Raw genomic sequence first — 12,253 nt, forward strand, 5'->3', positions numbered from 1 at the left:
ATCACAAATCTACATATTCAGTTTCCACTGTTTCCTGAGTTCTAGTACTACATCATTAACTGCCTATTAGACATTTCCACCTGGGGATCTTAGAGGCAACTCAAATAGTTAAAAAATAGAACTTATTATCTAAATCCAACCTTCATCCTGATTTCAACTTTGTTGAAGGCAATAACTAGATGCCCTCACAAACTGATTATTAAATTTTCAGAGGGAACATTTACAACTTGGACATAGCAAAAGTTGCAGATCAAGGCTTGATTCATTGTTTTGCTGTTTTTCTAAATATAAGATCATGATGAGAAAATAATAATGTGGATTACATTTTTTCTAAATATATTTGATTTTACCTATTATATATGATAACAATTTCCCACATAAGTTTTCTGAAGTTATGTGGTCCAAACTGTATCCCTCCTCCCTTCCCCTTCCCAGAGATGGTAAGCAATTTGATCTGGGTTATACATGTATTATTATACAAAACATTTTTATATTGTTCATTTTTGTAAGAGAATACTCATATAAAACCAAAACCTCCAAATAAAAACCCAAATACACTAAAGTTAAAAATGGTATGCTTTGATTGGTCTATGTGAAAAAAAAAAAAAAAAAAAAAAAAAAAAAAAAAAAAAAAAANGATTCATTGTTTTGCTGTTTTTCTAAATATAAGATCATGATGAGAAAATAATAATGTGGATTACATTTTTTCTAAATATATTTGATTTTACCTATTATATATGATAACAATTTCCCACATAAGTTTTCTGAAGTTATGTGGTCCAAACTGTATCCCTCCTCCCTTCCCCTTCCCAGAGATGGTAAGCAATTTGATCTGGGTTATACATGTATTATTATACAAAACATTTTTATATTGTTCATTTTTGTAAGAGAATACTCATATAAAACCAAAACCTCCAAATAAAAACCCAAATACACTAAAGTTAAAAATGGTATGCTTTGATTGGTCTATGTGTAATTAATTTAAAAGTATGCCATATAAATATATATATATGCATATATATATATATATATATATGTATATATATATATTTCTTCTTCTTTTAGAGGGTCAGCTGTTAAACTTTTGGGTCACTTTGATTCATGCCCTTGGTGCAAACTTTGACTCTTCTTTATCTCTCACCAATCAAATCCAATCATTTATAATAATGGACTTGGCTAGGCTGTCTTCAGAACATCTATTGCTTTGGTCCTCTCTCAACTCATGAGGCCACCTACCCAATTCAGACCGTGGCAAACTTTTTCTTAATCTCAAAGATTTTTTAAATTTTTTTCCTTTTTTATTTTTATTTTGAATATTTTCCCATAGTTACATATTTCATGTTCTTTCCCTCCCCCCTAAGCCCCCCTAACCTCCTTAGCCAATGCACAATTCCATTTGGTTTTACATGTATCATTGATCAAGACGTAATTCCATATTATTGATAGTTGGACTAGAGTTATTGTTTAGTGTCTATATCCCCAAAAATACCCCCATTAGCCCATGTGTTCAAGCAGTTGTTTTTCTTCTGTGTTTCTCCTCCCATAGTTCTTCCTCTGAATATGGCTAGTTTTCTTTCTCATAAGTCCCTCAGCCTTGCTCTGAATCCTTGAATTGCTGCTAGTAGAGAAGTCTGTTATGTTTGATTGTACTACAGTGTATCAGTCTCTGTGTATAATGTTCTCCTGGATCTGCTCCTTTCACTCTGCATCAATTCATGGAGGTCATTCCAGTTCACATGGAACTCCTCCAGTTCTTTATTCCTTTGTGCACAATAGTATTCCATCACTAACAGATACCACAATTTGTTCAGCCATTCCCCAATTGAAGGACATTCCCTCATTTTCCAATTTTTTTACATGGCAAACTCTTACCTAGGTTATTGTTATATGTTATATAGGTTATATGTGCTTAATTAGACTTCCTGCTACCAGTCCTCCAACCCTGTGACCTCCATCTCAATCTAATCTGCACAGCTGCCAAAATAATCTTCTTAAAGCACAGGTCTCACCATGCTGCTCTCTTTCTCAAGAAGCAATAGTGGCTCCCCTTGCTCTTTTGGGAGGAGCAGGAGGTCTACTCATGGGACCCACTGCATATGAAATCAGATTTGGTTTTTTGATGTGTTGAGCAGATTTGCTATATAAGGGGTGGTTTTCTGGGAGGGAGGAGAAGGAAGGATTCAGTGGGAAATCAAGGTGATAGTTAAAAAAGAAGAAATAAAATGTATTAAATAAATTATAATGACACATGATAAAACCAGTGGAAATGTGGGTCGGCCATGGGGGAGGGTAAGGGGGGTGAAGGGGAAAATAGGAGCATGAATCATGTAACCATGTTAAAAATGATTATTAATAAATGTTTAAAAATTAAAAAAAAATTATAGTGGCTTCCTAGATAAAATATGTATGCCTTTGACATTTAGAGCCCTTTACCTTATGGCAAAAGAAAAGGAGCTCTTGCTACTGAGTTGGAGGAATTCCCTTCAAATCCCAGTTCTGTCACTTGTGTGGCCTTGGGATTTAACTTCTCTAAGCCCTAGTTTCCCCATTCTCAAAATGAGTGGATTGGGCAAGATTGGGCAAGCTCCAAATCTATGATTCTGAGATCTTCTGGCCATAATCTGGTTGTAGGCTATGTTTCCAGGACCTATTCCACATGGCGCTCCTTTGTGTACCCTTAGATTTCAACTAAAATGGCCCATTTGCTTTTCTCAAAAACAGATTCCATTTCCTACTTAAAAGGCTTTGCATAGACTATGTCCCTCTTCTTAGCTCTCCATCTAGAAAACTCCTCCTCGCTTCTGCTCTTTGGCATCTCTAGCTCAATTCAAGTCTTTTCATGTTCCATCATTTACACAATACCTTCCTATTCCATTGCTACCCTCCAAAACCCAATGTTAATTCTTCACCATTCTGTAGAAATTAATTTCTGTCTCCAATCAACAAATGGTCAAGGGACATGAATAGGCAGTTTTCACATGAGGATATAAAAACTACCAATAAGCACATGAAAAAGTGTTCTAAATCCTTCCTGATTAGAGAAATTCAAATTAAAACAACTCCAAGGTACCACCTTACACCTAGCAGACTAGCCAATATGGCAGCAAAGGAAAGTGATAAATGTTGGAGGGAATGTGGCAAAATTGGGACACTAATGCATTGTTGGTGGAATTGTGAATTGGTCCAACCATCCTGAAGGGCAATTTGGAACTATTCCTAAAGGGCTTTAAAAGAATGTCTGTCCTTTGACCCAGCCATACCACTATTGGGTTTGTACCCCAAAGAGATAATAAGGAAAAAGACTTGTACAAAAATACTTATAGCCACGCTCTTTGTTGTGGCAAAAAATTGGAAAATGAGGGGATGCCCTTCGATTGGGGAATGGCTGAAAAAATTGTGGTATCTCCTGGTGATGGAATACTATTGTGCTAAAAGGAATAATGAACTGGAGGAATTCCATGTGAACTGGAATGACCTCCAGGAATTGATGCAGAGTGAAAAGAGCAGTTCCAGGAGAAAATTATACACAGAGATTGATACATTATGGCACAATAAAATGTAATGGACTTTTCTACTAGTAGTAATGCAATGATCCAGGGCAATCCAGAGGAACTTATGAGAAAGAACACTATCCACATCCAGAGAAAGAACTGTGGGAACAGAAACACAGAAGAAAAACATATGATTGATCATGTAGTTTAATAGAGATATGAAGAAGGTTTTGATGTTAGAAGATCACTCTACTGCAAATATGAATAACATGGGAAATAGGTTTTGAACAATGATGCATGTATAACCCAGTGGAATTGCTTGTCAGCTCCAGAAGGAGGGAGAAAAGAGCGGAGAGGGGTAGAGGAATCATGAATCATTTAACTATGGAAAAATATTCTAAATAAAAAAAGGAAAAAATAAATTAATGTCTGTATATAGGAATTTATGTAGTACAATGGATAGAGTACTGGGCCCAGAGTCAGGAAGACCTGAGTTCAAATCTAACCTCAGACACTTAATAGCTGTGTGACCCTGGACATGTCACAATATCATTTGCCTTAATCTACTGGAGAAGGAAATGGCAAACCACTCCAGTATCTTTGCCAAGAAAATCCCATAGACAGTATTGTCCATGGAATCATGAAGGGCTAGACAAGAATGAATGACTGAACAACAGTATACTATGTAATTGTCAATGTTCTTCTTGTACTCCCTAATAGAATATAAGCTCCTTGAAAACAAGGACTGCTTTTTTTCCCCACTTTATATCTCTAACTCTTAGTATAGTCCCTTATTGAATTAAACATCTAGGGCCAAATATATATATACAGTAAGATGATTTTTGTGGCCTTATGATTCTTGATAACTAATTGGAAGGTATATTTATAACAGGACTCTTAGTGGTGGCAAAGAATTGGAAATTGAGGGGACGTCGGTTAATTGGTGAAGCAAGTTGTGGCATATGATTGTGATGGAATATTACTACACTGTAGTATTTCTTATAAGAAATGGCAGATTTATTTTAGAAAAACATAGAAAGACCTACATGAAGTTATGAAGAATGAAATGAGTAGAATTAAGAAAACTTTACATAAAGCAACAGAAATAATGTTTGAATAATTACTTGTGAATATTCACTTCCAGAGAAAAAATTAGTCTCCAGAAATATGAAAGAAATCGTATATATACATATATTCTTTATTTGTTTTTTGGTCAAATTATGCCTTCTCTGGTGTGGGGAGAGGTGGGTAGGAGATATTTAAAAATTTTGATGTAATCAAGAAATAAATTAATTAATTTTCAAAAAGAAAATTAATTAGAAGGAAGCTTTATTTCATAGGGAAGGGGCTAACAAGGTAAATCCAGTTTTAGAATGGAATAAGCATTTATGTCAGGCACTGGGCTAAGTGCTTAACAAATGTTATCTCATTTGATCCTTACATAAACACTTTCAGGTAGGTACTATTATTATCTCCATTTTACTGTTGAAGAAACTGAAGTAGACAGAGTTTAAATGGTCTTGTCCAAGGTTACATAGCTAGTAAATGAGGCTAGATTTGAAATCAGGTCTTCCCAACTCTAGGTTCAGCACTCTATCTACTCACTTGCTATCTGTGGCTGTTGAGAGTACCTTGCCTTCCTTCCTCCATAGCTTTGACTTGCACTCTTAATCTTGACCATCTTGTAAATATATGGAAAGGAATGTGTTGCAGTGGAAATAGCTGTGGTTTTCTAATCCAATCACCTGGATTCAAATCCTGGCTCTGATATTTATTACGTGTGTGACTGTAGGGTTAACTCACTCAACTTCTCTAGGTGTCTGTTGTTTTCTCATCTGTAAAATGAGGGGATTGAGCTGGATGATATGTAAGATGGACCGTTCTGTAGTATATGTTCCCTTTCTTCTCTGGACTTTAAACTGAAAAGGGAAGCCAGAAAAATGCCTACATTCTTCTACTAAGTGAGAAACTGTGACTATAATGAATCAACATTAGCAGTACGGTTGCTCAGAAGCTCACAGGGGACAAAATCTAAGAAAAATAGGAAAATATTATGCTTAGATGTCTTTATATGTGTTCTAAAAATGGGTAATTCTTGAGATCTCTTTATCATCTCTGATAAGGACAGTTTAGTTGATAAGTAAATAAGGACTGGAGAAGGGAGTTGTCTTTTACCTCATGCTTCCAGCTCTGGCTCCAGGAGCATGGAGTTTATTATATATATTTCAAGATTCATTTCACACAAAAGAACCCCCCCGAAACTTTGCAGATATGCAGAAGTCACAAATTATGTCATATCAAAACACAAAACATTGGCCTCAGAATAGACCAAGGCCAAGGCTGAATTTTGACTAGGTTCTTATCAGAAAGCCAAGTTGGGGAACATTCCTCCTAGTAAATTGACCCCCCCTCTAAGATTTTGGCCTTGGCTATACCAGGCAGCTGCATTCCTGGTCAAAGGGGAACAGTGATAACCCTTTAAATTCAGGTTTGCTAGGAACTTAAAGCTTTTCAATAAGGCCACAATACTTTTTAACAAGAAATCACAAGGATCACAAAAGAGGTCAAAAGAGGAGTCTCAGATTTTTATCTATTCTCTTATTGGCTTCCCACAGGTAATAAGCAAAGGACACTCCTGAGTCTGATGTAACAAGCAAATATGATTTCATTGGTAATCCTGAGACTTGGACAGGTTCTATGACTGAAATATTATCCTAGAAAGTATACCTTATTTAAGAGAATACAGTAAATAAAGGGGGAGTTAGGGAACAGAACAGCATTGTGTAATGTGATGTGATATGTTGGAAGTGATGGAATCCAGGAACCAGAGTAGGGGAAGTATAATGGAGAGCATTTCAGCAAAGATCAATAGAGGTTGAAATGGAAGTTAAATAGTCAAGGGAATATATTAGAGACCCCTTGGAAAGAGAGGAAATAAATAAAGAGGCCAGGAAACATTCCAAGGCTTGCAAGATACATGGTATGGTACTGATGAAGGACACCAATTATCTAGGTATCTGCTGGAACTCTCTCAATCTTTCTCTGCCTCTGTCTGTCTCCCTAACTCACTCCCTGGCTCTCTGTGAACACAGCCATCAGTAATTGTTATTAAAATGGACAGCCCATGTATTGCACTGGTAACCTCATAATGTTAAGAGAAAGCAATATGTTGGGTAGATGAAATTTTATGGGAACAGTTAGATTGCTCAGTAGATTGAATTCCAGGCCTGGAGACAGGTCTTGGGTTCAAATTTGGTCTCAGACACTTTCTAGCTGTGTGACCTGGGGCAAATTACTTAATCCAGATTGCCTAGTCCTTACCGTTCTGCTTTGAAGCCAAATTTAGTATTGATTATAAGTCAGAAGATATTAAAAAAATTTATGGGAGAACATGGACAAGAGGGACACATGATGGGCAGATATGGATGGGCTGCAATCTGCATTGTTGGAGGGACTATCCATTTAGATGAATTTTAAAAAGTCAATGGAGTACCAGAGTAGTAAAATTAAATTATATTCACAGAGTCAATCTTGGATTAAAAATCTGCTCTGGTTAATATGCTCACAATAGAACACCTCCATGCTGTTAACTGAAAGTTGGCCCTAGTTTTTTCTTGGCCTTGGGCCCAGCTTTTCTATTTGCCCAATTTGGCTTCCTGAGCGTGCTGGGTTAATAATATCCTGGATGTGGCATGTATCAATTCTACATCTGCAATATTTCTACATTGGTCCCTCTAAATTTCTACTTCCACCATTCTAGTTCATTGCCATCTTCTTGGGACTATTGTAATAGCCTCTTAAAACAACAGATCTTCCTGCATCCATCCTTCTTTACCCCCATCCCCCAGTCCCTATAGTCATCCTATAGGATATCAGATTAATTTCCCCTAGGCACTGCTCTGGTCACATCATTCTCTTTGAAATCTTCATTGGCTCCTTACTATCATTAAGTAAATTTCAAACTCCTTTGCCTGGCATTTATGGCCCCCTACAATCTGGGACTATCCTAACTTTTCTACCTATACTTTCTGGTCTAACTAAATTGGATTTACTCTCTGTCTCCTAAACACATCCTGCAATTTTCAGTTAGGGTTTTTTTTTATGTTATTTCCTATACCTGGCATACTGCAATCTTCCTCCTCAACAACAGAATTTTTACCCATTTTCAACTCAAATGTTACCAGCTTTATGGTGCTCTCCTGAAGACTTCCTGGTAACATTTCTATCTTAGGCCTCAAAAGGCTTTTTATTTTGCACTTCCCAATGTGCTTACTTTGTTTTATTTTATATTAGAGTTAACTATGTATGTGTTTCTTCCTCCTCTTAGACTGTAGGTTCCAAGAGGGGTAGAGTTTTAGCACCTAGCGTAGTGTTCCAATCAGTAAACAGCTGAAAATCTTTATGGAAATAGATCAATCCTTTTTCTTCTCCAGGTTACATAACGTTGTTATTTTGTTTTCCTCTCAGACCTCATGTATTACTTTGTTTGTATCTATATAATGACCAGATCATGTTCACAGGGTAAAACAATCATGAGTTCATGGGTCACAGGAATCACTTGATATTTTACTTCATATTTTATAGAAATATGGAATAGTAGACAGAGAGCTGACCTTTGCAGTCAGTGAAATTTGGTTTTAAAAAGGGTCTCTGACATATCTGGACTCTGTTACCCTGGGTAAGTGACTTAGCTTTTTTACTGCTTGGGGAAACTTTCTAAGATTATAAACTACAAAGTCCAGCAAGGCCCACTTAAAAAAAATAGGCATCTCTTTTTGTCCATTCCACTAGGCTCCACTAGTCCATCTAGGCTCCAAGAAGGCAGGAACTAGGACCTAGCTTTACTTCAATCCTCCTCAACTTCTTAAAATATTGGAAAATAATTTTCTTGAATTGAATTGAGACATCATAGGATCACAGAATTTTAGAGAGAGAAGATCTTAGTTTTAATTAATATATCCCACTCCTTTGCACACATGAAGACTCTGGGAACCAGAGTGATGCAGTACCTCATCATAAGTAGCAGAGTCAATATTAAAAACTAGGCTTGCTGGTTCTACACCCAGTGATTCTCCCCTCTTCTTCCTGTTGGCCCCTTAAATGATGTCCTCTGTTTGTGATTATAAACAGAGATAGACTTGGACAATAGAGGATTATAATCAGAGCTCAGTTTTCCCATTGTCATAGGTATTGATCTTATAATCAGGTCTCTTTTTGCATAAACCAATGCTCATAGGGGTCATCACTATTAGCAGGGAATCACTTTTGAATACAAACAATTGTAGAATAATCAGACTTGCATTCATAGAATGCTGAAAAGTTTGCAGAGAACTCTTTTTCTTTCTGTCTCTCTTTGCATCTCTGTCTATGTTTCTCTCTTTCTCTCCTTTTCAATCTCTTTCTTTCTCTCTGTCTGTCTGTCTCTGTCTGTCTCTCTTTCTACATACAACATATATACACATATGCAGCAATCAAAGTCATAATGTTTGGGAATCACATCTCTTCTAAAGTAATCCACACCATGCCCAGCAGAGAGCCATGCACACAATGGTATTTAATTAATGATGATGATGACAATGAGGATGAGGATAATGATGGTGAAGGGGATGAGGATGGGTAAGTAGCCAGTAGACTAGCACTGGTACAGCCTCCCGCTTCCCCAAGGCCCCCTGTGCCACTCCTGAGAAAACCCTCCGCTGCTCCTGGATCCCTCATAACTCCTTGTCTGCCCCCTCTAGGAAGGTGCACCCCACATACCTTTTCTAAAAGCTCCTGGTTTCTCTTAATGAAAAGTTGTTTATCTTCTACCCAGTGTGAATCCTGTTTGACAAAGAATAGTGTGCAGTCAGCATTTCAAAGAGCAGCCCTGAAGATCAGTGAAGCCAAACCCCTACGTGAGCAGGCCCCTTAGCCAGCTATCTTTTCTCCTTTGGATCCCTTGCCTGCCAAAGCCAGAGACTGGCTGACATCCCCCGTCCCCCATCCAGTCACATAATGAAGAAATTGGGGCTCGGCTTGCTAGGAAAACCTAAGACCCCTTCCAGCAGTCCCCACTAGTGCTTTTTTTTTTTTTTAAAAAAGTAGTTTGTAGAATCCAGGATCAGCCTTTGGGGGACTCAGAGGTGATCACAGAGGAAAGACGTGAAAAGGGTTCATTCCACCAGGACAGATGTGTACAGGCTAAGGACATGGGAATGGAAAACATTGCAATGCAAAGCCAAAGATGCAGCAGGTCCTTAAGGAGCACAATGGAGGGTCCTTTGCCTAGCTTCTTAGCAGGTCACTGCAATGCTAGTGTGTCTGTCAGGATTCTGCCTTGGTCATCATCTGTTGGGGTGTGTGTTCACACTGTGTGTTCAGGGGGAGTTCAGCAGTCCAATACAATTTAAGGAAGGGCATTGGGTTTTCAGCCAAGTAGCTTTTGATTGGGTGTGGGAAATCATGTGTAAATCAGTGATCTGACCAGAAGAAAATTAGATGGAATAGTTTGAGATCAAAGAAAATAGAAGTTCAAATAACCTGTTACTTACCTGTCCCTTCTGAGCCAAGGTTGCCTCCAGGTCTTCAATTTTGGCTTTATACCTGAGCACTTCTGCTTGAAGCTGCTCCTGGGCCTAGAGGAATCAAAACTACAGAACTTAATAAACAAAATGTATAGCCAGTCACAAGTTTCCCATATTCCCTTGCTTTTAAAACTCAACAGACCAAACCAGGTGCAGCAGCAACTAAACTTGCTGATAATAAGTGAATAAATAAAAGAATAATTTTATTAAACTACCATTTTCTCCATGTCATATGCTTGAAAAGTTTTGTTCTTTTTCTTTTAAACCCTTACCTTCCATCTTAGAATCAATATTAAGTATTGGTTCCAAGGCAGAAGAATGTGAAGCACTAGGTAATGGGAATTAAAAGACTCGTGCACGCTCACACAGGTAGGAAGTATCTGAGGTCAGATTTGAACCCAGGATCTCCCATCTCCAGACATGGCTCTTAATCCCCTGAGCCACTAAGGCTGTCTTGGCAGAACATAAATAATATCTTTACTTAATCTTATCTATAGGGCTACCATGTATATAAGATATCAGAATGGTTCTGCTTGTCCCCAGAAGGCAGAACTCCAGAAAGGTAGATTTGGGATCAATAAAGGGAAAAAATTTACTAATAACCTGAGCCAATTGGATGTATGATAGGCTGCTTTTAAAAGTAGTGAACTCTCTATCACTAGAATTCTTTTGGCCTCAGACACTTGTTAGCTACGTAATGTTGAGGAAATCGTTTAACCTGTCTGTCTTGGTTTCCTCAGCTTTAAAATGGGAATAATAATAATGCCTACCTTACAGGATGTTGTGAAGATTAACTGAGATGATATTTGTAAAGCACTTAGTACAGACCCTGGTAAGAGCAGACACTTAATAGATGTTTGTTTCCCTCCCTTCCCTTCCCTTCTCTCACATTTACAGGATGGGAATGTTGAAAAGAGTATTAGGGGGTTGGAATTGACACTGACCTCTGAATGCTTAAAATACACTTAGAAGACTGATAAAATTACTACGTGTACTCTAGCCAAATATAACTGCAGAAACATGTATATTAGTAGGATAAATAACATGCGATCTGTTGTAATATTGCTTAAACCACTATGGTTACAAAAGATCTGACTGGGCTCCTCTGTTATTTGTAAAGTAACTGAAGGTTGGCTAAGGAAAAGAGTTAATGAAACATTTACTTTCAAGTGGCTAAAAGTTTTTGTATCCCTAACTGGAACCAAGAAAAGGCAGAATCAAAAATTCAACTTTGTATATTTATGAGAATATACATTTTCCATCAAAGTAAGATTAAAAAAATGTTTCTTGAAAGGAATAAAGCCTCTTTTGACTCTCCTCCCTCCCTCCTTCTCTCTCTCTCTCTCTTTCTCTCTCTCTCTCTCTCTCTCTCGCTCTCGCTCTCTCTCGCTCTCTCACAAACATCTCCCCACACACTCTCTCTTTCTCTCTCACACACTCTTTTTTAACACACCCTCTAATGCACACTCTCTCTCCCCCTCTAACACACATGAACACTTTCTCTCTAACACACACACACTCTAAAACACACACCCATTCTCTCTAACACACATATTCTCAAACATACACACACACACACTCTTTCCCTCTCACTCTCTTTTTCTCTCACACATACGCTCTCTTTCTCTCTCTGTAATACATACACACACACACACACACACGCACACACACATGCACACACACACACACACACACACACACACACACATATACACACTCACAAAACCCTTGTTCCTGTGGTTGCCTATCAGTGATTGTTGCTGCTCCTGGCCTGAGCCAGCTAAAAGCCCTCTCTCCAAGCAACACTAACCTTGGCTTCTCTTTCAGCATCTATGATGCCTCCAGTCTGCTCCTGCAGAAGGGCATATGCTCTCTGGAGAGCCTGGTATTCTTTCGTTAACTGGCGAAACCGAAGCTCAGATTCTTCTGCTGCTAAACTCTTTGAGATGAACAAAGAAATAAATGGATTAATTGGTGATGTAGCACACAGTTTGGTCAGTTGTGGGTAGAGAGGGGTGGCAGAAGGGGCACTGCAGCAGTTAAAAAAAAAAGTTTAACTCCACAGAACACCTCATGTGCATAGACATAATGTCTTGACTAGGTTTTAAAAAACTGTAAGATTTGGCCTCTTGGCTTTTTTTGTTTGTTTGTTTGTTTGTTTGTTTGTTTGTTTTTTTGAAAAGGAACGTTTGATCATTT

General features: G+C 37.9%; 1 protein-coding gene across 3 annotated transcripts in view; it reads right to left on the reverse strand.

Annotated features, from left to right (window-relative positions):
- JAKMIP2 (janus kinase and microtubule interacting protein 2) overlaps positions 1–12,253 on the reverse strand; it is an 82,808-nt gene that overhangs the window by 41,775 nt on the left and 28,780 nt on the right. For 2 of the 3 annotated variants that reach the window (XM_044661669.1, XM_044661667.1), the window contains exons 8-10: positions 11,865–11,993; positions 10,022–10,105; positions 9,249–9,311 (exon numbers count right to left, since the gene is read on the reverse strand). In XM_044661669.1, coding sequence (XP_044517604.1) covers positions 9,249–9,311; positions 10,022–10,105; positions 11,865–11,993 — 276 coding nt within the window. The remainder of the gene's footprint in view (positions 1–9,248; positions 9,312–10,021; positions 10,106–11,864; positions 11,994–12,253) is intronic. The other variant, XM_044661668.1, reaches the window with a different exon arrangement.

The sequence above is a fragment of the Gracilinanus agilis genome, chromosome 2, assembly GCF_016433145.1.
Source record: "Gracilinanus agilis isolate LMUSP501 chromosome 2, AgileGrace, whole genome shotgun sequence".
NCBI classification, from domain to species: domain Eukaryota; kingdom Metazoa; phylum Chordata; class Mammalia; order Didelphimorphia; family Didelphidae; genus Gracilinanus; species Gracilinanus agilis.